The sequence below is a fragment of the Scleropages formosus genome, chromosome 2, assembly GCF_900964775.1.
Source record: "Scleropages formosus chromosome 2, fSclFor1.1, whole genome shotgun sequence".
Taxonomy (NCBI): Eukaryota; Metazoa; Chordata; class Actinopteri; order Osteoglossiformes; family Osteoglossidae; genus Scleropages; species Scleropages formosus.
In genome coordinates, this window is record NC_041807.1 from 5844939 (window position 1) to 5865755 (window position 20817).

General features: G+C 45.6%; 1 protein-coding gene across 2 annotated transcripts in view; it reads right to left on the bottom strand.

Annotated features, from left to right (window-relative positions):
- Nucleotides 1-2594: 2594 nt before the first annotated feature.
- srgap2 (SLIT-ROBO Rho GTPase activating protein 2) overlaps nt 2595-20817 on the bottom strand; it is an 88998-nt gene continuing 70775 nt past the window's right edge. The window contains exons 8-23 of one of the 2 annotated variants that reach the window (XM_018758582.1): nt 19745-19966; nt 15699-15800; nt 15248-15445; nt 14138-14222; nt 13130-13157; nt 12497-12527; nt 11323-11383; nt 11108-11185; nt 10305-10439; nt 9903-10008; nt 8523-8747; nt 6961-7040; nt 6428-6626; nt 5635-5787; nt 4989-5307; nt 2595-4592 (exon numbers count right to left, since the gene is read on the bottom strand). In XM_018758582.1, coding sequence (XP_018614098.1) covers nt 4152-4592; nt 4989-5307; nt 5635-5787; nt 6428-6626; nt 6961-7040; nt 8523-8747; nt 9903-10008; nt 10305-10439; nt 11108-11185; nt 11323-11383; nt 12497-12527; nt 13130-13157; nt 14138-14222; nt 15248-15445; nt 15699-15800; nt 19745-19966 — 2463 coding nt within the window. In that variant the 3' untranslated portion in view covers nt 2595-4151. The remainder of the gene's footprint in view (nt 4593-4988; nt 5308-5634; nt 5788-6427; nt 6627-6960; nt 7041-8522; nt 8748-9902; nt 10009-10304; nt 10440-11107; nt 11186-11322; nt 11384-12496; nt 12528-13129; nt 13158-14137; nt 14223-15247; nt 15446-15698; nt 15801-19744; nt 19967-20817) is intronic. The other variant, XM_018758583.1, reaches the window with a different exon arrangement.

Genomic DNA, 20817 nt, shown 5'->3' on the forward strand with positions numbered 1-20817 from the left:
AATAATTGTAAGTAGCTTAACATTGTAAGTCACTTTGGAGAAAAGCATCAGCTAAATGAATGAAGTGTAGCAGTCCTCCAAGCTTCCTGTTCTCAAAACCTCCCTGTTATATGTTCTGTATGCTTTTATGCATCCTGACCTGTGCATCACTTTGGAGAAATAGCATCTGCTTACCAAATAAACACACATGTATTTAACATTTAACACCCAGCCTGCTGGCTTTTCAAAATTCTTCCCATGTGAACACAAGTAACTCCAGACTTCATGAATGCTAAGAATTAAGGCAGGTCTCCTAATACACTCTACAGGGTACCTCTCCTTTTGCTAAAGTCATCTCTAACATTATATTCTGTACATTTGCACCTTCTTCCACAGAGAAACTTCTTGTTTTAAATTCTTCCAAAAACTTTTTTTTTTTTTTTTTTTTTAAACGCACGAAAGACCTGCAATTGTCACACGTAATATATATTTGTGGCACTGACTGCTAGATATATAGTGCTGCTTGAAAGTATGAGGAGCCCTTGTGTCCCATAGTTTTACCACAAAAGCTATTTAATCAGAAGTCAGCTTCATTTGACATAACAGGTGTGTAATTCCATATGTTGGCTTACAGGAAATCATGCATGTAGAACTGTAGTGCATGCACAGAAGTCAACCTCTAATTGCATTAGTTAAATTAAGCAGATCAATAGAATCAGGTGTATGAATCATTTAATAAATTTAAGATTTAAATTAAGTTCATTTTAATATTTCACACAAGAATGATCACCCCAATACAGTTCACACCTTCAAGCAACACTGCATAATCTGGCCTGAATGGATCAAAATCAATAGCTGGACCACCCAAGACTGCCAAAATAGCTAAAATGACAGAAGTGAAAGTGAGACGGTCCAAAACAATCACCAAGCCAAGAAGCTCTATAGCAAGCAATGTTTATTTAATTAAAAAAAAAAAGTTTACTACAAGAACTACACATAATTATATAAGGTCTATTTGAGAGTAAACTACTATTGGTATTACTGTACAATATTGTACCAAAAAGAAAGTACCTCTGTCATGTACAACATTGTATATACAAAGTACATTGGAACACAGGTTTTTTCAGATAATACCGAGACATTTTGATGGACCACTATAAATATATCTTAACAAGACAGACATTTTTAGGTTCTGTTTTGCTTTAAGACAAGAAATACATATTTAATAGTTATGATTAAAAAGATCTGCACTCATCTTGTCCACAAGCACACAATGGCATTTTCAAGTGCATTATTAAATCTGACTTGATTCCTGAAGGGAGAGGGGCAAAGATAGGCTTAGAAACACACTTTTAATGACACCTACAAGGCTTTACCCTTAAGTCCCTATAGTAAAACACATGGTTATTGCCTCCCTCCAACAACTCAAGTTACTTGAAGTAGGAGATACACCACAGCTGTGAATACTTCCCACTATACACCATACATAAATTACTACATCCACCCAAATAGGAAAATCAGTAAAGATGAGATTTTCTTGAATACAATGTTAGTGGAGTGCTAGAATTGTGTATTACGGGGGGCATTTTATCAATGACATTTCACAAGATATTGATGCATTAGTCCTCACAGTATCTCTGCATTTTTCACTCAAGAAGTGCTCAAAGTGTGTGGTGCACAGTGGCACAAGCCCCTGTCCAACACCTCACCCGTATCTGAGGCTGCATGGATTTTGCATCTACTGCAGCCGCAAAATCAAGGTCCGGAAGCCACCTGCAGCCAAAAACATTACAAGCTTTTACAGAGACTCTGCAACCCAGGGGAGTAGTACATCACCCCTGAGAAATGTCTAGTGCCAACACCAACAACCGCTCAACTTTACATCACTGCATGCTTAATCAGAGGCAATGAGTAAAGTTCATGGGTTGCCTTGGCCAAGACAGGGAGCAAAATCTGACAGTAAGTGTTTCTTTCCCTTTAGCTGCAGAAAGGGCAATGCTGCTGGACTGGCTACCTGGATAGACTTACAACAGTGGCAGACTTTCACAAGACAAAGTTCGTACTCTCCCTTTTGTCCGACGCATTCCAGGAAGGAAGTTTGCCAAATGCATACAGTTACAGCAACACAAATTATTTTCTTAAGTATAAAATGGAAAGGAGAAAGAAACTGATCAATGCTTTGAAAGAGTCCAGCAGTGTTGGACTGAGGATGGACAATGCTTCTCAGAGAAGGACCAATCGCAAAAAAGAGCATACACAGATGATTATTACAAAGCTGGAGATAATGACCAAAGACAAGATCTCATAGCATTTTCTCATTCTTTAACATTGCAAGAAATTACAGTTTCAAGATGTTCTAAAGACATTTTGAATTGTGTAAACCCAAAAAAGTCAGCAGTTAACAGTCATGAGTTATTGCCACTCTGAAGTAAAAAACAGTCATACTGCAGTATGCTAATGTTGGCCAACTTAACTCTGGATAACAGGTCATCAGTTTGACATGTCCGGGGAGCAACCTAATGAGACTCACTTATACACCAGCTTGCGTGGACATAGTTTGTCCTGGGCCATTAATCAGGAGTGGAGTTTCCCTTTTCCAAAGTTTGATATCTTTGCCTCAAACATGTTATAGAGAAGTAAAATTCACACATTCACAAAAGGTACAGTTCCATTAAATGAGCAAAACTGAGTGGAAACTAAAATTAAAGGAGACCTTCAGATGAGGTCTGGATGAAGGTACTGAGCACATCTACCAAAACAAAAGCAATGTTGAATGGAATAAGGAAAGTCTGATCTGCAGATTCCAGTTTTTGTGACCGTTTATATATGTATATACACGGAATAAAAACGAATTTCTTCTGTTTACCAGTTGTTACCTTAAACATGAGATCATACAAAAGCGAACTGTTGAGGTGCTATAGATGGCTCTTTATTATAACTGCTTGTTAAGCAGCCTAGCTGCTCTACTTGTGCCATGCGAGAAACCTGAATGAGCTGGAAATGCAGTGGTGACACACCGCTGCTCTGGTGCCGTACAGCATGCTTCAGCTTGGTGTAGTGTGTCACCTGGCGATCAGGAACAGCCTAACGCATTACTCTGTGCGCCACAGCATGCGGGTGTCCTGTTGCTACTATGATGCTGGTGTAGCTTTATAAGAAGATTACACTGCTCCGGAAAGGGAAGCTAAACAGCTGACATACATCACTGTCAGTCAGCACAGCAGAGGTCCAGATAAGCTGCAGGTCTACTGCTACCACAATGCTGGTACAACTGCAGAGAGACGATTACCACAATGCTCAGGAAAGGAAGGGAAGCGAAACCAGTGACATTATCACCACCAGCAAACGCAAAACTACAGGACACAGTTACACTGTCGCTGAGAGGATTGTGGTATCACGCGGCAACGCCTCAGCTCCTTACTCTGTCATGCACATTAACATGGAAGGAGACATGGGGAGAGAAAGAAGTCTTTCACACTAGTCTGTACTGAAACAAGGGGAAACCTGTGGAACGGGAGACTGAGTTCCACATACAAAGTGAAACGACAAAGTATCTTTCTGTTCTGGCACTGAAACCCCCTGTCCTCGGTAATGAGAGTCTGCTGGTTGGCATCATGCTCCATCAAGGCCGGTGGTCGAATCTCAGGCACTCCCTTGAAGCTGGCCTGTCCAGTCCTGCCCTGCTTCAGCAGCACCGTCCCACGTCTCCTGCACACAATGTGAGGCTGGCCCGTTGCCTAGCAACAGCAGCCATCAGTCAAAGGGCAACATAAAGCTGTGTCTTCAGAAATACACAGCACCAAGGTTGAGGAAAATCATAGGAAGCATTTTTGTTTGGTTTATTTAAAAAATTTTAAAAAGTTAGCAGGTTACACAGTGTGATTTATTACTTTAACTTGCTTGGGTGTGCATATGTGTAAAAGTCACACGCATACACAAGCACTTCACATCGATAGGAAGAGCAGTTCTCTCAAATGAATCTTCCACGCTTCCAATGCCTGTCATGAAACGTCTTCATAATGCTATGGGAAGTTTGGGGACAGAGCCAAGCTGAGATGTCCACTGAAATTCCTCCAGCAAAGTTAGGGGTAGACCCTGAAAGCTCAAAGGCCAAGTGGAATGCTGTACGGGAAGGAAGGAAGGCAGGGTTGGGGGGAGGGGAGCACTGCTGCTCACACAGGACAGGACTTGTCGGCGGGGGGAGGCGGAGGCGGGGGTGTGGGTGGAATGGAGGTGGTGGGAGACCCCATGGCAGGGCTGCTCCCGGAACCACTCTTGGGGAAGACAACGGGCTTGGGCCTGGTAGCGGGGGGGCGGGGCTCACGGACAGGAGCGGGCCCTGGGGCAGGGCCTTTAGGTGCAGGCTTGCCAGGGCAGAAGGTGCTGGGCACATCACTGGCTGAGCTAGCGCTGCGCTGCAGGGGGTGCTTGGGTGACTCTGCCTCCTTCAGCAGGCGCGAGTGGAGAGGGCTGGAAGGCTCTGAGGCAGGAGGGGGGCCACCCTTGAGCTGCTCCAAGGTGTCTAGCACCACATCTGGCGCATGCTTGGCACTGCTCTGCCGTTCCAGTTCCCGGAGCTCATTGAGTGCTGTGTTCATGGTGGCTTCGATGTCCTACGGGCAGAGGAGAGATATCATTTTGCTGCAGACCAACACTTGGATGCCCACGCTACACCTGCTAACATGCTGCTACAATGTGATCCCACATGGTTGACAGAAATCTGTTACAACCTCACGAACATTCACACCACATGCAGGTCTTAGACTACACTGGTATACCCTGGTCTTCCATGTGTGGCCATGATAATTTAGCCCAGCACAAGCCCTGTGTTGCACCACAAGCATAAGAAGATGACTGCTTGGACACATGTAGTCTAACAGCTCAAAACTACATGCCAGTGCTTGTGTTCATAACACTGGCATACATGATCATCCAGACCGTTGCATTGTACAACCAAAGAAGCCAGTCATCTGGGGAGGAGGGGGGAGGACTGAATCTCCTGGTCATACCTGAGAGCTGTGCTCCACCTGTGCGATGACTTCGGGGTCCAGCGGTCTGTGGTTACTGAAGCTTTTGGAGCGCCCAGCGGTGGCAGCCTTGCGGAACTGTGGACTCTCCACCTTAGTCTTGAGGGAAGAGTGACGGGTGACGGAGTTGAGGACACTGTGGGCACTAACAGGTCGTTTGTCAGATGTCTCCCGGGGCAAACCTCCGATGGGCAGAGAGGTGGTTCTGGAGCCCACCGCAGAGCCCAGGGAGCGGTCCCCCAGTGCCTCAGCTGTCCGGAAAGTCCGGGAGACTACTCCAGGCTCTGGCCGTTTCCTCATCCTGCGACGAGGACAAAACCAAGGCAGTGGCGTTAATATTAATGAACTAATGGGTAGTGCGCATGCCCTTTCCAGACAAGCAACACACTGTGCCCTGTACAGTGCTCAACAACAGTATATAGGATCAGCACTGATTCGAGTGGAATAAGTCATCCTGACCAGATTTACAAACATACCCAACTGTTTTGAAAGGTGAAAGTTTGTCATTTTAAATAAAACCATCAGCTCAGTAATGTAGATGACAAGACAACTGGTTATGGTTATGCAAAATAATACATCAAGCCTATAGAGTCCAGGTTCGTCTCTACATTCCTGCCGTTTCTCTTACTTGTTCAAGTTGGCCAGGTAGATGTCAGCCACATGACCACCGGCAGGAGAGCTCACACTGCCCCTCATAGACACCTTCTCTTCAGGCAGAGGGGTGTCAGGCACAGCCTCCACCTCAGCCTTGGGGCTACCCCTCCCAGTGAAGCTGTCCTCCCTAGGGCAGTGAACAGGTCAGTGGTGAATGAGCTGGAAACCACACCTTGCCTTTGCATTTCAGGGTTTCAGCTCTGAACAGCTTCTGCTAAAACTTCCATGTCAAATTGGCATGTGACAAAGTGGGGAAACATGCTCTTGCAAAAAGTGCTTAAGGCACTGAACGAGATGCATCACCAGGGGATGTGCACTGGAAACTGCTCGTGCTTTTCCACTGTAGTCACTCACCAATCAGCTCCACATTTTAACTTTTGTATGACTAAGCACTGCCACAAACAACAAAAGTAAATTTCTGAACATAATTATAAAACAAATCTATCAAGAATAAAACAAGCGTTCAAAGGGTTATTAAAACAACTGATTAAAATTTTCTGCGATGGACTAGCATCCTATTCAGGACATACTCTGACTGATATAGTGTCCCATGCTTCCAAAACACACTGTGGACCACAGAGTCTGACTTGGAGAAGCAGTTAATGATGGTGAGTGTGCTACTGCTTACAACATTACCAGTTTAAGTGACTTGGCTTAGTTTCCACCAGTACAGAGAGATTTTTTCCACCATTAGTCAGAGACACCGCTGGTCTCCAAACCACCAACTCCAGTAGAGCTGTAGTGCAAGAGGCTGGACACGGCCTTACATGTCCTGGACAACGATGTACTGGTGTGGAACTAGGCCATCGATGCCGTTGTGGCGGCCCTCCCACCAGTCACTGGAAGCCCGACGGTAGAGCAGCAGTGACGCGCCCTTCCTGAAGGACAGCTCCCGGTCAGTGCGGCCTGTGTAGTCGTAGCGGGCAACGGCCTCGATGGGCTCCGACTCTGAAACAAGCGAGCACCCTGAGTTCAAGCCAGAGAGACGGAAGTAAGAGTGGTTAGAGCAAAGCAGACGTGTTAGCGCACAAAGGGTCTGTAACATGGCACAGTAAAAGCATTAGTCTTGTTAGCCACTCAGCTATATTTACACCTGCTGGAAGTTGCATCAAGCTGCCAACAACCTTTGGTACAGACAGATCCCTGGAAGTCTGAGAAGGGTTTAGGTGTAGACACTAAATGTCTGGTCAGAGTGAGGCAAGAACCGTTTTTATATTACAAAGCAAAATAAAGGCAAGGGGGGGGGGGAGCAGAGTAACTTTTTGCTGCAAGCAATGAAGGCATCCCCTCCCCTGCTCACCATCATCACTATTGTGAAGCTCTGAGGTAGTGTCTTGTGCTGCTTCATCCAGCAGGGGTGCTTCACTGTGGGGACTGTCACTGCAGGACACAGAAAGCCACACGTGAGCTCAGATATAAAGCATCAGGCCCGTTCCTCACACCTGTCATTGAGCAAGTATTACCAGGAATACAGGACTTAAACACAGGGTTGACAAGGCACTCCAAGCTTCACTGCAGAATAGAGCAGCAACACTGCAGAGGAACACGACAAAAGCAGAGCGAAGGATGGCTGCAGCCCAGGTGCTCAAAGCACCGTGGCAGTGGTAGTCTGGCTAGGAGGGCTATGGACCCACGAGGTACAACCGAGGCCCCAGACCCAGGGTGCTCAAGCAGCTAGAGAACTACCGACCCCATAACTCTTTGAAGTCTGAAGGATTTCTTTAGAAAGGCATGAAAACATCAAAGGGTGAAACTCAGATGCAACGCCAACTCCCATCCCCCCTCCAGGCTGGGGGTACAAGAGCGGGCTGAACACAGACACTTTATTGGCTAGGCTTTGTACAGGGAGAGAGGTCAGAGGTACAACACAAGGGGTGGGGAGCACAAACAAATTCATAGCCTAAAATCATACTCTTCTTCTACCCTCCCAACTGTTTGATACTGCAGGTGAGCAATTTGTGTGCAGGTGTTACCCCTTTGTTCTGTGTCCCAAGATCTGCATATTTGGAAAGTACTCCTCTAAAGAGACTTTGCTTCCCTCCACTTTGCCAATGTCTGTCTGTCCGTCCATGTTTGTTATCTGTACTGGACTTCTGTGGAAAGCTGCTGAGTGGTGAACCAGTAAAATAGAAATACCAAAATCTGTGTTTTCATAGCCACGTATTGGTAGCTGAGGATCTTGTCTATGCCCTTTTGTGTACAGAGTTGCATGTTGCTTTAGAGAAAAGCACCTGCTAAATTAATACATGTAAATGTGTTTTTCCTCTTATGAAACTTTTAAAGAAATGGCAGTACAAAAAGCAGGAGCCTAAACTCCAACACCAGTCTGGTATTTAAAGGATGAAAGTCATTAATAATACATTAATAATGTGGTGTGTGTCATAAGGCTGCACATATCTTGTGTATGGCTTAAGGTCAAATTGCTCTTGAAAACACCAATTTTGTTTTTAATGACACCAAAAGCACAGTACGACTGTCTGTTGTGAAGAGGTGACAGACAGCTGTCAACACTTGAAACAGAAGATGGAAAAATACAAAACAGAATTAGTTCCTCTTTTTGAGCTGCACTTCAAGTGAAGAGACTGGGAAGCACCAACTTAGTGATGCAAGATTTTTCCAGAATAACGAGTCTTTGGCAAGAGCTTCTTATTCAACATAAAGCTGCATTTCAAAACTTCTCAGTGAACTGAATTTGCTCCTGTAGGAGACAGGCAGCAAGGTGACGGGGGGGATGTCATCTTTGTCCCATCCTCCAGTCTGACCTTGAGCTGGAGGAAAGGAAGATACCATCGGGGAGCAGCAGAATCAGCAGTAATGGTAGCCTGAGGCCACCAGATGTTTGCAGCATTCCCAGCAGCTCACCAGTACTCCTCAGTGGCCCCACCGCGGTCATAAACAGGCCCTTCCAGCTCACGGTGTCCAGGGAAGATAGCTTCGTGGTGGATGATGATAGTCTTGATGAGCTCATTGACATGCGCCTGGCAGGAAACCTGGTCGTGGCCCTCAGGAACTGCCATGAGAGTGGGCCCAAAGCAGATGGCTAGATTGTAGGGGTCCATCATGTTCTCCTCACTATACTGGGACAGGCTAGAGAGAGAGAAAGAAGAAAGGGCCATGGGGCCAGTGTCAAGCTGGGCCCTGCCCCCCACTTCCCCCATATGTTATTGTGACAGAGGAAGTGAACACAGCAGGTCTGGGAACAAATGAGCGAGGGTTCGAAGGGCTCTGCTTCCACCCAGATATTTTGTTTTGGCAGGCTTCTGGCAGAATTCTGTCTCAGTGTGGCCCCTAAGGACCCATTCTGCAGCCATGGGGGCAGCAACTCTGTGCAAGCAGTGGAGTAAAAGGGACACTCATGCACCGCAATGCCTTTGATGTCACAGTGAAACACTGCTCAATTTCAGCTTCTCTGTAATATGAAAATCTTGGTAAACTGCCAAAGTCTGAGCGCACTGAAGGCTCATTTAAAAAAAAATGAAATAACCTCACTCCCTGCTAGTTTACTTAAGCATGGAACCCTACCCTGTCCCCTCAGCACCAATTCCCAGACACAGTCTGGAAGTGGGCAGGACAGATTCCCAGAAACACCATTTCAGTAAACTCCGAAAGGAGGACATAAGTGCTCAAGCTTGACTAGTTCTGTTGCAGGCCCAGAAAAATTCTCTGCCCAAACTTAAGGATGTCGACAGCCACCCCCACCTCACCAAACACTGGCTTGAGAAGCAAGCAGTTCTTAATTGTTCATCCCTAAATGCTAGATGCCCTACAAGCCCTTACGAGGGCTAAAGAACCAAGGTAGAGAACCTAGAGCTCTGGGAAAGGCACCTGGCATTCTGACTGGATTATACTGAATCTGTACCCACAGACAGACTGTAAGCAACAGGCTCATTCTTGGACAGTCACTGGGTTAACGGTGACCATATGCCTTATCACTGCCTTCTGTCCTCAAGTCACAATGTCACACTTGTGATGGAAAACACACTTTCATCCAGAGGCTAGAGAGTAGCCTGTAAACCCAGGATAAGACACAGAATGGCCAAAGGCAGTGGACAACCATGCTGTTGATGCTGATGTACAGAAGTGGTACATTAAATAAAAAAAAATTACCTAAGCTAGCAGAGACATAGATACTGGACCAAGGAAGAAAACAATACTACTGTAATGGACTGAATGGCAGAACCTCACTGGGCACTAGAAGTACGGTCACCTAGAGAGGCAGGAGCAGAGTACTGAAGCACTTACTGGTTGAGAAAGGCAAACAGGTATCTCATGACGACCAGTGTGTTGCTGGGCAATGACAGGAGCACTTTCCGGATGTGGGCTGCTCTCTCCTGGAGGTTCTCCATCGCTGTCACGCCATAGGCATACACGGACACACACAGCAGTACATTAGTACGCTTCTCAAAACCCTTCAGCAAAAATCATGCAGCCTAGACACTCAAATACCAGGTTATCAACAAGTCATGTGCTATGAACCACTGAGTGCATTCACTGCAGAGAACATCAACAGAAGCCCTCAATGTCCAACATTTGCTCCACTATTTAATTTCCAGACCAAGTATACTTGGCCAAGAACATTTTTGCCATTTGAAGCTCTGGTCTGTGCACTAAAGTTAGTCTGTTGGAGAGATCATGTTAACGTACAGACACAGGACATGAGGTCATGGAAGACTTCCTTTGGGAAGAGGGCATTCTCCAGTCCTCGGAAGTAGAGCTTGAGCACCCCTGCAATGGAGTCTATGTCATGGTCATTCTGGTCTCCTGTCAGAGGGTCTTCCCCTGTAGGTAAGACACACACACACACACACACACACACACACACACACACACACACACACACACAAAATCACCAACTCCAGCTCTGGCAAGGGTAGTGATGTTTTTCATTTTCTGGTTGACAATATGTAAATTTCATAATATACGCTGGCTTAATTCTTTTGCAACAATTTATGGATAAATAAATCAACCTCTAAAGCACAAATGTATACAAGAAGCATGGTGTTATCGGGGGGGGGGGTGCAGTGGGTACCATTGGTGCATCTCAGCTCCCGAATTCTATTCAGACCTAGTTCAGGCTGTGTGGAGTTGGCATGTTGTATGTCTATGTTCATGTGGGCTTCCTGCCACGCTCCAAAAAAATCTTTCAGGTGAATCTAAATTACCCTCATTGTTTACAGTATTTAAGTGAATCAAAATGTTATATTGCTCCAGTTTATAAATAGTTGAACAACTACAGGTAGTTCAGTGTGGCACATCTAACATTTTAAGACTAATATTTAATTGCTTTAAATAAAGGTGTCACCTAAATAAAAACAATGTCAAGATTACTTGTGCAACGTGTCTTTAATGCTACACTGTGACAGGTTACACCCCAATGCTGTGCTGCGGTTCTATAAAGATGCAGCATTCAATATGCAAGTATTAGGGAATGTAAATTCAAAGGGTACCCCTCTCAAAGGCGTTCTTAATGTCATTGACCTCCACCTGTGAGCCGGACACTCGGAAAATGCCCTCATGCTGTAGGCCTGAAAAGGAAAGCACAGGATCTTCGTAATAACATCAATGGAGACACACCACAATAAGAACAATGAACAACATTCATACATGGAAAAACAAAACTGGGAAAATCAATGTTGAGGCATCACTGAAGCAAACAGCCCACCGTGGCGACTAATGAATCGAATGCAGCTCTCCACCATCAGGGGAATTACTTGGCTGGACTCCTACAAAAAAGAAAAATAAATTAAAGGAGGAGGAAAATACACCGAAAGAGAGTGGGGGGGGGAAGTCAGCCTAATATGGAAAGGAGAAGAAATCCCATCACAGTCTTAGCATCACGGTAACGTGCGCCAAAAGAACTAGCAACAGAAATCAGCAGTTGCTAAGCAACCATTTCTTCCTGGCCCTTCTATTTATTTGACTTTGGAGAATTGCTGAGAGTGTGAATCGAGGGCATATTTCAGAGGCTCTCTATCAGTCTTCACCCGCCTCCGTGCCTGTTGAACTGGCAGTCATTCCCTTGGCATATCGCACGAATGCGCACGCCATTCTGGCACACAACCTGGGTGGGAGGCAGGAGCTACACACTATAGTCACCACTTCCCCTTATTTTTCACATATCAGTCCCTGATGACAAAACCCCCTCGCACTGCAAAAATGCAGAAGTAAAACACGTGCAATCTACAGGGAATAGCAGCTGCAATAGCAGTCTTATCGTTTCAAATTAAATACAGTTTAACAAAATTTCCAAATTATCCAATAATTCTGTAAATACCATTATGCACAATGTGCTTTCAATACAGTGTTTAAGAGGGCTAAACAGGAGACACTACTAATAGAGCAACAGAATTTCACACACAAAACACTTCTTGTACACGAGGGGGCACCAGACGTGCAGGAGCGGCGAGGAGGAACTCGGCTTTGCGAGGGTGTGCTTAGCTTAAGGAGTCTGTCCCTTGTTCCCCTTCTGCTGTTTCAGGTTACTGCTCTGCCACTCTACTTCTGCTGTGGTGGCTGTTTAGGTGTTTCGGTGGAAGGGAGGTGCTCTTTAACTAGCCAGACGTGACAGATGAGGACTGCAGGGTGGCAGAGCCTCAATAGCAAGATATTTCTGGCTGTTTGAGGGGCTGGCGTGTGTTTAGGGGGTCAGGGTTGGGTTCCCCCTGGTGGAAGAGTTCTCCTTAGGAAAACTCCATTGACACTGCAAAGACTGATTTTCATGTGGCTGTGGTGGTTGAAGGGGAATGAAACAAACATTTTGTGTACATGATAGATAGTCAAGGGCTGACAGACACACACACACAAAGAAAATAAACTCCCACAGGAGGTAAAATTACCTGCTTCCGCACTGTCGAGTTCCTCCTTCCGCTGATAAGCATGAAAGACAGAAGAAAATGGGCAGTCTGTCATTAGCAGATTGATATTATTTTCCTACAGCTCAGAGCCCTGCAACCACACCGCCTGAAACCATTAGGTTGGTACAAATTACACTGCAGAAGAGGAACCTATTTTTACCATTCACTGCTCTTAAAATACCATGCATAATGGTAGTTTCTGTGGGTATAATGCTTATGCCTCCAAAGTGAGCAGCGTAATTGTCTCTGATATACCTCAGCAAGCAGTGTGCTCACCGTGGTGTGCTTTAATTTACTGCAGAAAATCTGAACAACGACGATTCGAGAATTACGGACATGATGGAGTGGAACTGGCTACACTGATAAGCCTCTCACTAAACAGCAGCAGTCGAAGTCTGCCGTTCAGTAGCGTTTGCCTGCTACCCCCCCAGCCACAACTGTGGTACTACTTGTATATGGTGCATAGCTCTACAAAAGCCCTTCCCCCACTGATGCATGAGCACCAAGCAAAGGTGCCCACAAAGTATACAAGGAAATCAGTTTTACAAGCAGAATTGCTTGTCCTTGGGTGTTTAGTGTGTCTTTCATTGTGTACTTCTCTGTCACTACACCCACCTGGCCAGGCAAACGTCAGTCTTCTGGCCTAAACAGGAGGAAGGAAAGAGGAGTTTGTTACTATTCTGTCAGCAGCCACAGGGGGAAATTGCAGCAGTTGGACACACAGCTGAGAAAACTTACTTCCTCAGATGACTGACCCCACACCTTCAACACCTCCCACCATCATGGCTTTCCTGCCACTCACATCCTGAAGCATCCCACAGTCCCTGGCGCAGCTGACCTATACACAACAGCAGTCCCCCAATCCCATTCTCCCTGAGATGAGTCGCGTGAGCCATCGCTCTGACCAGCATGATGTGCAAACCACGCGCTGTATGCACGAGCGCCCCTGCCCTGCCAAGGCCTGACATCGAGGGGAAACTATTCACAAGACCACCATGCTGCGGCCTGCAGGGGAGTGCATGCTGAAACAGCTGTCTCCTCACAGAAGGGTGCCGAACTCCACTGTCCCGTGTCCGGGAAAAACGATGATGGACAATTCAAGGACTGCCTATGGGAGCTATCAAACATGTGACAGGGTCAAAACTTCGTACACATCATGCCAGCAGCCAAGGTCAGCTCTGGCAAAGAGAAAGAAGTGAAGATGCTATTCAACTAGAGGACAATGTGATAGTACTGGCAAACATATGATTCCCATTTCCCTCCCCTTGCTTTAAAGCTCAGCTTCACCCCTATCACCAAACCCTTCAGCTACACTCTTCTGCCCCTAGACTGCAGTTCTGCTAGCAGACCCAATAGCCATGAATGGGCTCAATTTTCTGTTACTATAACAACTCATTACAATCAGAAAGCAATTGAAAAAGTAACAGCAAACTAAAGAGCTTGAAGAAAATGAAACTGATTTCTGAACAAATAAGCTTGACGAAAAAACAGAAGGCCAGAGTTACGCATGTAAAGAATGGCAAATTAAGAGAGCAAAAACAAATTTCCTGAATTTAAGACCATTCATTTTCAGGTGCCGTCAGGCACACACCCAGCCCTGCCCTTCCCTAAAGGACAACTCACTCTCTCCCAGTGTCTTCTGGATGAGATCGTGTTTGGCCTCCAGCTTGGTGATCAGATTCCTCCCCTCCAGGAACTCCTTCAGCTTCTGCAGAGAGAACAGGGGACGGGTATATACCATGTTAATGCGATGTCAAAAGGAACGCTGTTAAAGCACAGAAGTCTGGATCAGATGAGGATGAGTGATGAAGTTGGGGGATTGTGGGATTCCTGGTACACATAGAGTTCACTCCCCTTGGCTCCAGCTGGCTGTGCTGTTACTTACACGTCAAGCAGTGGTGTGAATCGCTTCTCAAGTGCTTTATTCCCAGTCTGTGGCACTTTGTAAAAACTCAGTAAAAATATGCAAATGGGAACTCAAAAGCCTACTAAACTCTCAGATGAAAGACCAGCTGTCTAGAAGAAAGACTCCTTACTACCACCACAATTTCAATCAAATGTGGTCTCCCAGAACCCTCTGCCTGCAGGGCTAATGGCCTTATCTCTTATAGAACTAAGAACTGCAGGTATTGTATCAGAGGCGCTCCATGGGGGACAGTCTGTACTGTCGGTGTGCAGCAGAGAAAAGTACAAGTAGAAACTGCAACCACAGAAGATAGCCATGGTTGCAGATAGGGAAAAGAAACAAGCAGCTGCAGGGGAAAGTGAGACAGAAGGCACTTCTGCCAAACCTCAGCCTTTTGGCTTTGCTTAAAACCTCTTGGACTGCAACAAAACCAAGAGCGGATCTAAGGACAAAAATAAACCAACTCTCAGAGGCAGAGCTCTCACTGAAGTGCTTATTTGCTCCTTGTTCGTGCTGAAATCACTGAATGCAGTTGGTTTCTCACTGTTTCAGGGCAGCAGGAATCACAATGATTAGAACTGCTGCCTTATACCCAAGTTCAAATCCTACCTCCTGCTGTAGTAGCACTGATCATGGCACTTCCCCTAAACGGATCCAATAAAAATAAGCCAGCTGTATAAATGGGTAAATCACTGTAACCAGTTTTAAACTGAGCAGCTCTGGAGAAAAGCATCTGCTAAATAAATGCAAATGTTTTGGAGTTACATGCATTGTCACTGATGCCAGGTGCTGTTAGCCCTTCTTTCTCTCCAGCCCAGGCCACACACCGTAAAGTAGAACTGCTCAGTCTCCTGCTGGTTTGCCCTCCGCTTGGCCAGGCTAGGCTTGCTCATAAATGACTCGGACACAGTGGACTTGACAGACTCCATGGAGTTGCTGTGGTGAAAGCAGTCTGTCACATCATAGTCCTCAATGGTCACCATGTCCTGGATGGTCTGCAGTGTGGCCTCCATGGTCTTCTTGACCTACGAGTATGAGAAATGGGGACAGAAAACCTGTAAACATTTGATAGATTGATCAAAATGGGTCTTCGGCAAGCCAAAGGCAACACTAAGGAACCGCTGTGCCACTCAGGAGTATCTACCCAGGAACGAACTACAGAAATACTGATGGATTTATGCGATGTAGCAATAAATTAGGACATGATGCCATTTAATGATGTTTTAAGTCCAGGTCTGATTCAGGTGGGGGAATCCTTGTTGAAGGCTGGGCACCAACCTCTTCATTTTCTATCCTGAGGGTAGAGAGGCGGGACTGCAGCTGTTGGCACCTTTGGAGAAGATCACCTTGCAAAGGCTGCTGGGCACACATGTATCCCACCTGGATAGAGGTAGATCAAGGACAAAAACTGAATTCCAGAGACAATGTTCTAACAAAAAACGTATGCGCACATATGATCACCCACTGTCACACTAACCTAATCTGTCATATCATTTTGAAAAATTATAGATTTACAGCATTTGTTCACAAAAAAGTGGAATTGACCTGGTACATTAGGATGTGAATGACCCTGCCTTGCATCCACTGAAGACTTTATTCTGAACCTTTCCATTTGAAAGCTTAAAGCAATTGCAACTAGGCTCGGGTGTAATCTGCTGCAACATCCACATTAACATCAGACCTCTCTTTGTGCAACTCCAGTTAATATTTCACAGAACTTCAACACTGAAATGTTCAAGATGTTCTGGACATTCACCATATCTGCAAGCTTTGCCACATTCAAGACAGACAGGAAGAGATGTTATACCCCATGCATATTTTTCAACGGTTGTACACAAGGACCCAGTCCACCCACCAACCCGAAGACACAAAGAACACCATCCAGCACAGCCAAACATCTTCATGACCTGAGACCAAGAAGCTTAACTGACTTCTCCAACCTACCCACCAAACCAAATCTAACCCACCTACAAATAACCAATTCAATCCTAACCCACCAACACACACACACACACACACACACACACACACAAAAAAAAAAAACCCAAACCACACCTAACAAAACACCTAAACCAAGCCTAACCAAACAAAAAAGCAGCCATCAAGCCATCCCACTAACAAAAAACCAACCGTCAAACCATATGCCTCCCCAATAGCATCCTCAAACGACACTTAACGCAGTGACGTAACAGCAATGGCCTGCAGAACCTGGAGCTGCTTACCCACATCAGCCAACAGCTTCCAGCCCCATGCGTTACCCCTACTACTCTTCTGCCCACACAGAACCAATTGCTTTAGCTAAAAACTACCAACAGGCAGAAAATTCACAACTTGCCGCTTACTCTCAAACACACCTGCTAAACATCTAAGAACTTGAGTATGGAGCCAAGTATAGCGCCCCTGCCCCAAACTAACCTTACACCCTGACAAAATGCACCTCAGCGTCACCACACCACTACACAACTTACAAGAACCATTGCCACCTGCCCATTGTCTAACATTTTGTGGCGTTGGTAGCACATCAAAAGTCGCTTCAACAATAAATTTAAGGCGACTCTCCTCCATCGCCCACACATCTTGCCAGCGTAACTTCCTCCTCTCCACGCCTTCCCAGTTCACTCACTGACCCTGCTTAACTAATACGAGCACCTTTGCACACCTTGCCTCCTCTTCCTGCCCCCAGACCTGCTCAACAACCAACTGCCATCTGTCTGTCCCCAGGGCACCATTCCACAACCACTGCAAATGGCCAGAGCCAAACCCTGCCTTCTCTCTCTACATGTGCCCAACCATGTCCAACAACATCAGTGCCCCTTTTGCACTCTGGACTCCATCTCTGGGGTTCCACCCCCTACCTGTCTTCACTGATGGCACCACCTTCCTCACAATCTCATCTTTTGACTCCTTTAGGGTCAGCTCCAAATCCACCTCTGCACACTTGTATTCCTCCACCAAACTTGATACCAGCAGCTCCAACATGCCCTTACCATATAACGCTACACTACATAAACAGCGTGGCACTTCCAGCCATCTTCTTATTGCTGTACTAATAACTCACTCGAGCTTCTCCACCTCCCGGACGGAAAACTCATATACCATAAGTGGCCACCTAATACGTGGCAAGAGCACGAACTGCAGACACCACAACTTTAACTTCCCTGGAAGGAGGGATGCATCAATCTCTTTATGCCTTCCACAACCACTTCCCTTAGTGCCACAAAGAACTATACCATCTACCCTACCTATACCCTAAGCGTTACAAAAAAGTCAGCTCAATATAAATCTTGACTGAATTCTGTTCCCAAGCTTTCATCTCATGGTGGTCAGAGGTTTACAGATACTTGCACAACTACATGTCCTCCAAGGCAGAAAGCCTTCATCTCCAGTGGGTAGAGCAATTATGAGCTAGGTGAATAGAGGAAGTTAACATGAGCAGAAATGTTCGCTGAAATCTGCAAGCTAGGAAACGATCTCTCACACACACACACACACACACACATACACACATACACACATACACACATACACCTTTTGTACATCAAGATAAAGAACCATGGTAAATGAGCAATAAAAATGTAAGCAGACAGAAGAAAATTCCTGAAGAGTCTAAGGTGTGCTGCTAGGAATGGGTGTAGAACATTTCACAGAAGTCTCTATGGTCAATACACACTCCTCTAACCCTCCAGACCACCGCCAAGTCACTGTATATACTAAGCCCCACTGGTTCTGTTTCTCACAGCCTTGTAAGATGTTCACACCAACTCAAGTACAGTGTTTGCTTCCAACATCCTAAAGGGTTTCAACAGAGCAGCTCATCTCTCCCAAAGTACCACTTCTGCAGGAATGTTTTCTTAAACAGTGGAAGCTTAATACTGCAGACAGCAACTTGCACAATAAGGTTACAAATTCTCAGAAGAGCCATTGACAAAGGCAATTCAAAACAGAATTAAAAATACAGATACATGTAGGAGCTGCAGGAAGCAAAAATGTTACAGTTCCCTAAAGATGGTTAAATCAGTGCGCACGCACGCACGCAAATTCACATATAGCCACTATTAAGAGAACACATTTAATGGATTTTCTTCCTGTGCCTCAACATTTATCAAGGACAAATGTAAATGTGAGAAAAGTAAGAGCCCTGAGGCTCATCTCTTAGGAAAGTCCAGAAACAAAGAAATCAAGGACAGGGCATGATGATGGAGAGCAGGGCCCCCTTGCTCTGTATGGTGGAGCAGCCAGGACAGCTTTGCTCAGCATTGCTATCCATGATATTAAAAATGTTCATTTTGGGGAATGGGGGAGAGAGATTCGTCTCTGTAGGGTACATGCACACATGGCAATGTTCACAGAGACAGAATCCCCAGACTGTTCCTGACTTAAAACAGGAATTATGCCAACCAGTGCTTCCACTGGTACCTTTCTACCCCTATGTTGTAGAGAGTACTGAACACAAAGAGTTACTGCCATTCTTACAGTGCTGGCAGCAGTAGGATGTCAACATCTGTGCAAAGAGACCCCCCCCTTCCATACTTGCAGACCATGGGCACAGCAATCAACAGCTCACAGCTCAGTTGCACAGCTTCATTAAAGGGAAGCCGAGGGATGTCTGCTACTTTACAGTTTGCCAATTTAACACCTCCACTGCTTCCACAACCATTATTCAGACTGTAGGCGGGCCCCCCAGTAGAGCTGCTCCCTCACCTGAGGGTTACAAGTACCACTCTCTCCCTCTCCACTCACTGTAAGCTCCCAGGCACTCGCTGCCAAGGATAATGAAATTGATGATATGACAGCAGGCCTGAGCAGTGAAAGACTGCAATGCCCGGAGAAGCAAGGTTGTGAGATACACTAAGGCGACATGTTCTCCATCAGTGTGCCTGAAATCATGATGGTGCCATCCAGCAACTTTCTTCTTGACAGCTGGCCAGCAGTGTCGCTTCATGCCAATGTGCAGCATTACACTAATGACTCTGCACAGAAGAGGCCTTATATATTCCATGCTGTTAAGAAAACCAGTAGGCTGAAATGTGAAAGAACATAATGTATTCCAGGAAATTTCTCTCTCTCAGCTGTTTGTGTGCTTTCTGTGAAGTTGTATGTAAGACAATGCCCTTTGACAGACTTCCATCCTGTCCTGGATGAACCTCATATTATGCCTCATGCTTCTCACCATACACTGTAGATCACCACATATTTATCTGCACAAGTGCTTTGAGAAAATGAATGCATCATGGATTACATGTAACAGATTTTCACAGTGCCCTCACACAAACCGCTGAGTTATCCCACCAATCCAACTCCTCTCTCCACTCCTGAAGACTGACCATATCTCCCATGTGGGACTGGAAGTCAAAGCGCATGGGGGGGCAGAAAACATGGTTGTAGTTCTCCATGAGGCGCTGTTTGTCAGCAGTGGCATCCAGATTCTCTGCCGCATTCTCAATGGCCTCCAGTCCACCGTGCTTGGATGTCTCCACGTTGAACTCTGCTGAGAGGTAGGTGCGGAGGGCTCGGTTGAGGCTGGCATGGTAGCCCAGGTCACAGCACTGAGGTTTAGGGAACGTGGGTTGAGACAGGAAATGGATTAAAATACAAATAAAGCAACAAAAATTGAGAAGTGCTTACCTACTAGAAGAACAATATTCAAGAATGCACAAGCAGCAGGAGAAAGCTCTGCTGAAAGACCTCAGAGGTGTACAGCCATGCTTGCAGATCACAATCAATGTTGGATTTACACAGTACCCTAGCGTTACAAACGTTTCAGTTACAAATTGTTAAAGACATGAACTTTTTGTTTTGTGTCTGAACATATTTTTCTTTGGTAGTTCATTTATAAATTTTTAATTGGAATGGGGAACCAGAAGAATTCAACCCACTTCCACAGTCTTCACAATTTCTGTGTGGTGTTTAGTGCCAGTAAATAAGAATGATGAGGATTTATAAGATAACCCAGTCACCACTCAGTATTAAATATGAGTTTGTGGAGTTTAGGATTTTTATTTTTAGTAACTGTAAATTAGTTTTAATATAGATAAATGTTAGGAAAAAGGTTCATATACTTTTGATTTATTGCAAAGAGACATTTACAGAACCTATCTACCTAAATGAATTTATATCTTTATTAATACACTTATGGCGCAGTGGGTTGGCCCACAGTCCTGCTCTCCGGTGGGTCTGGGGTTCGAGTCCCGCTTGGGGTGCCTTGGGATGGACTGGCGTCCCGTCCTGGGTGTGTCCCCTCCCCCTCCAGCCTTCCGCCCTGTGTTACCGGGTAGGCTCCGGTTCCCCCGCGACCCCGTATGGGACTAGCGGTTCTGAAAATGTGTGTGTGTGTGTGTGTGTGTGTGTGTGTGTAATACACTTATTGTATAGGTGGTAAAGCAAACAGAAAATGGCC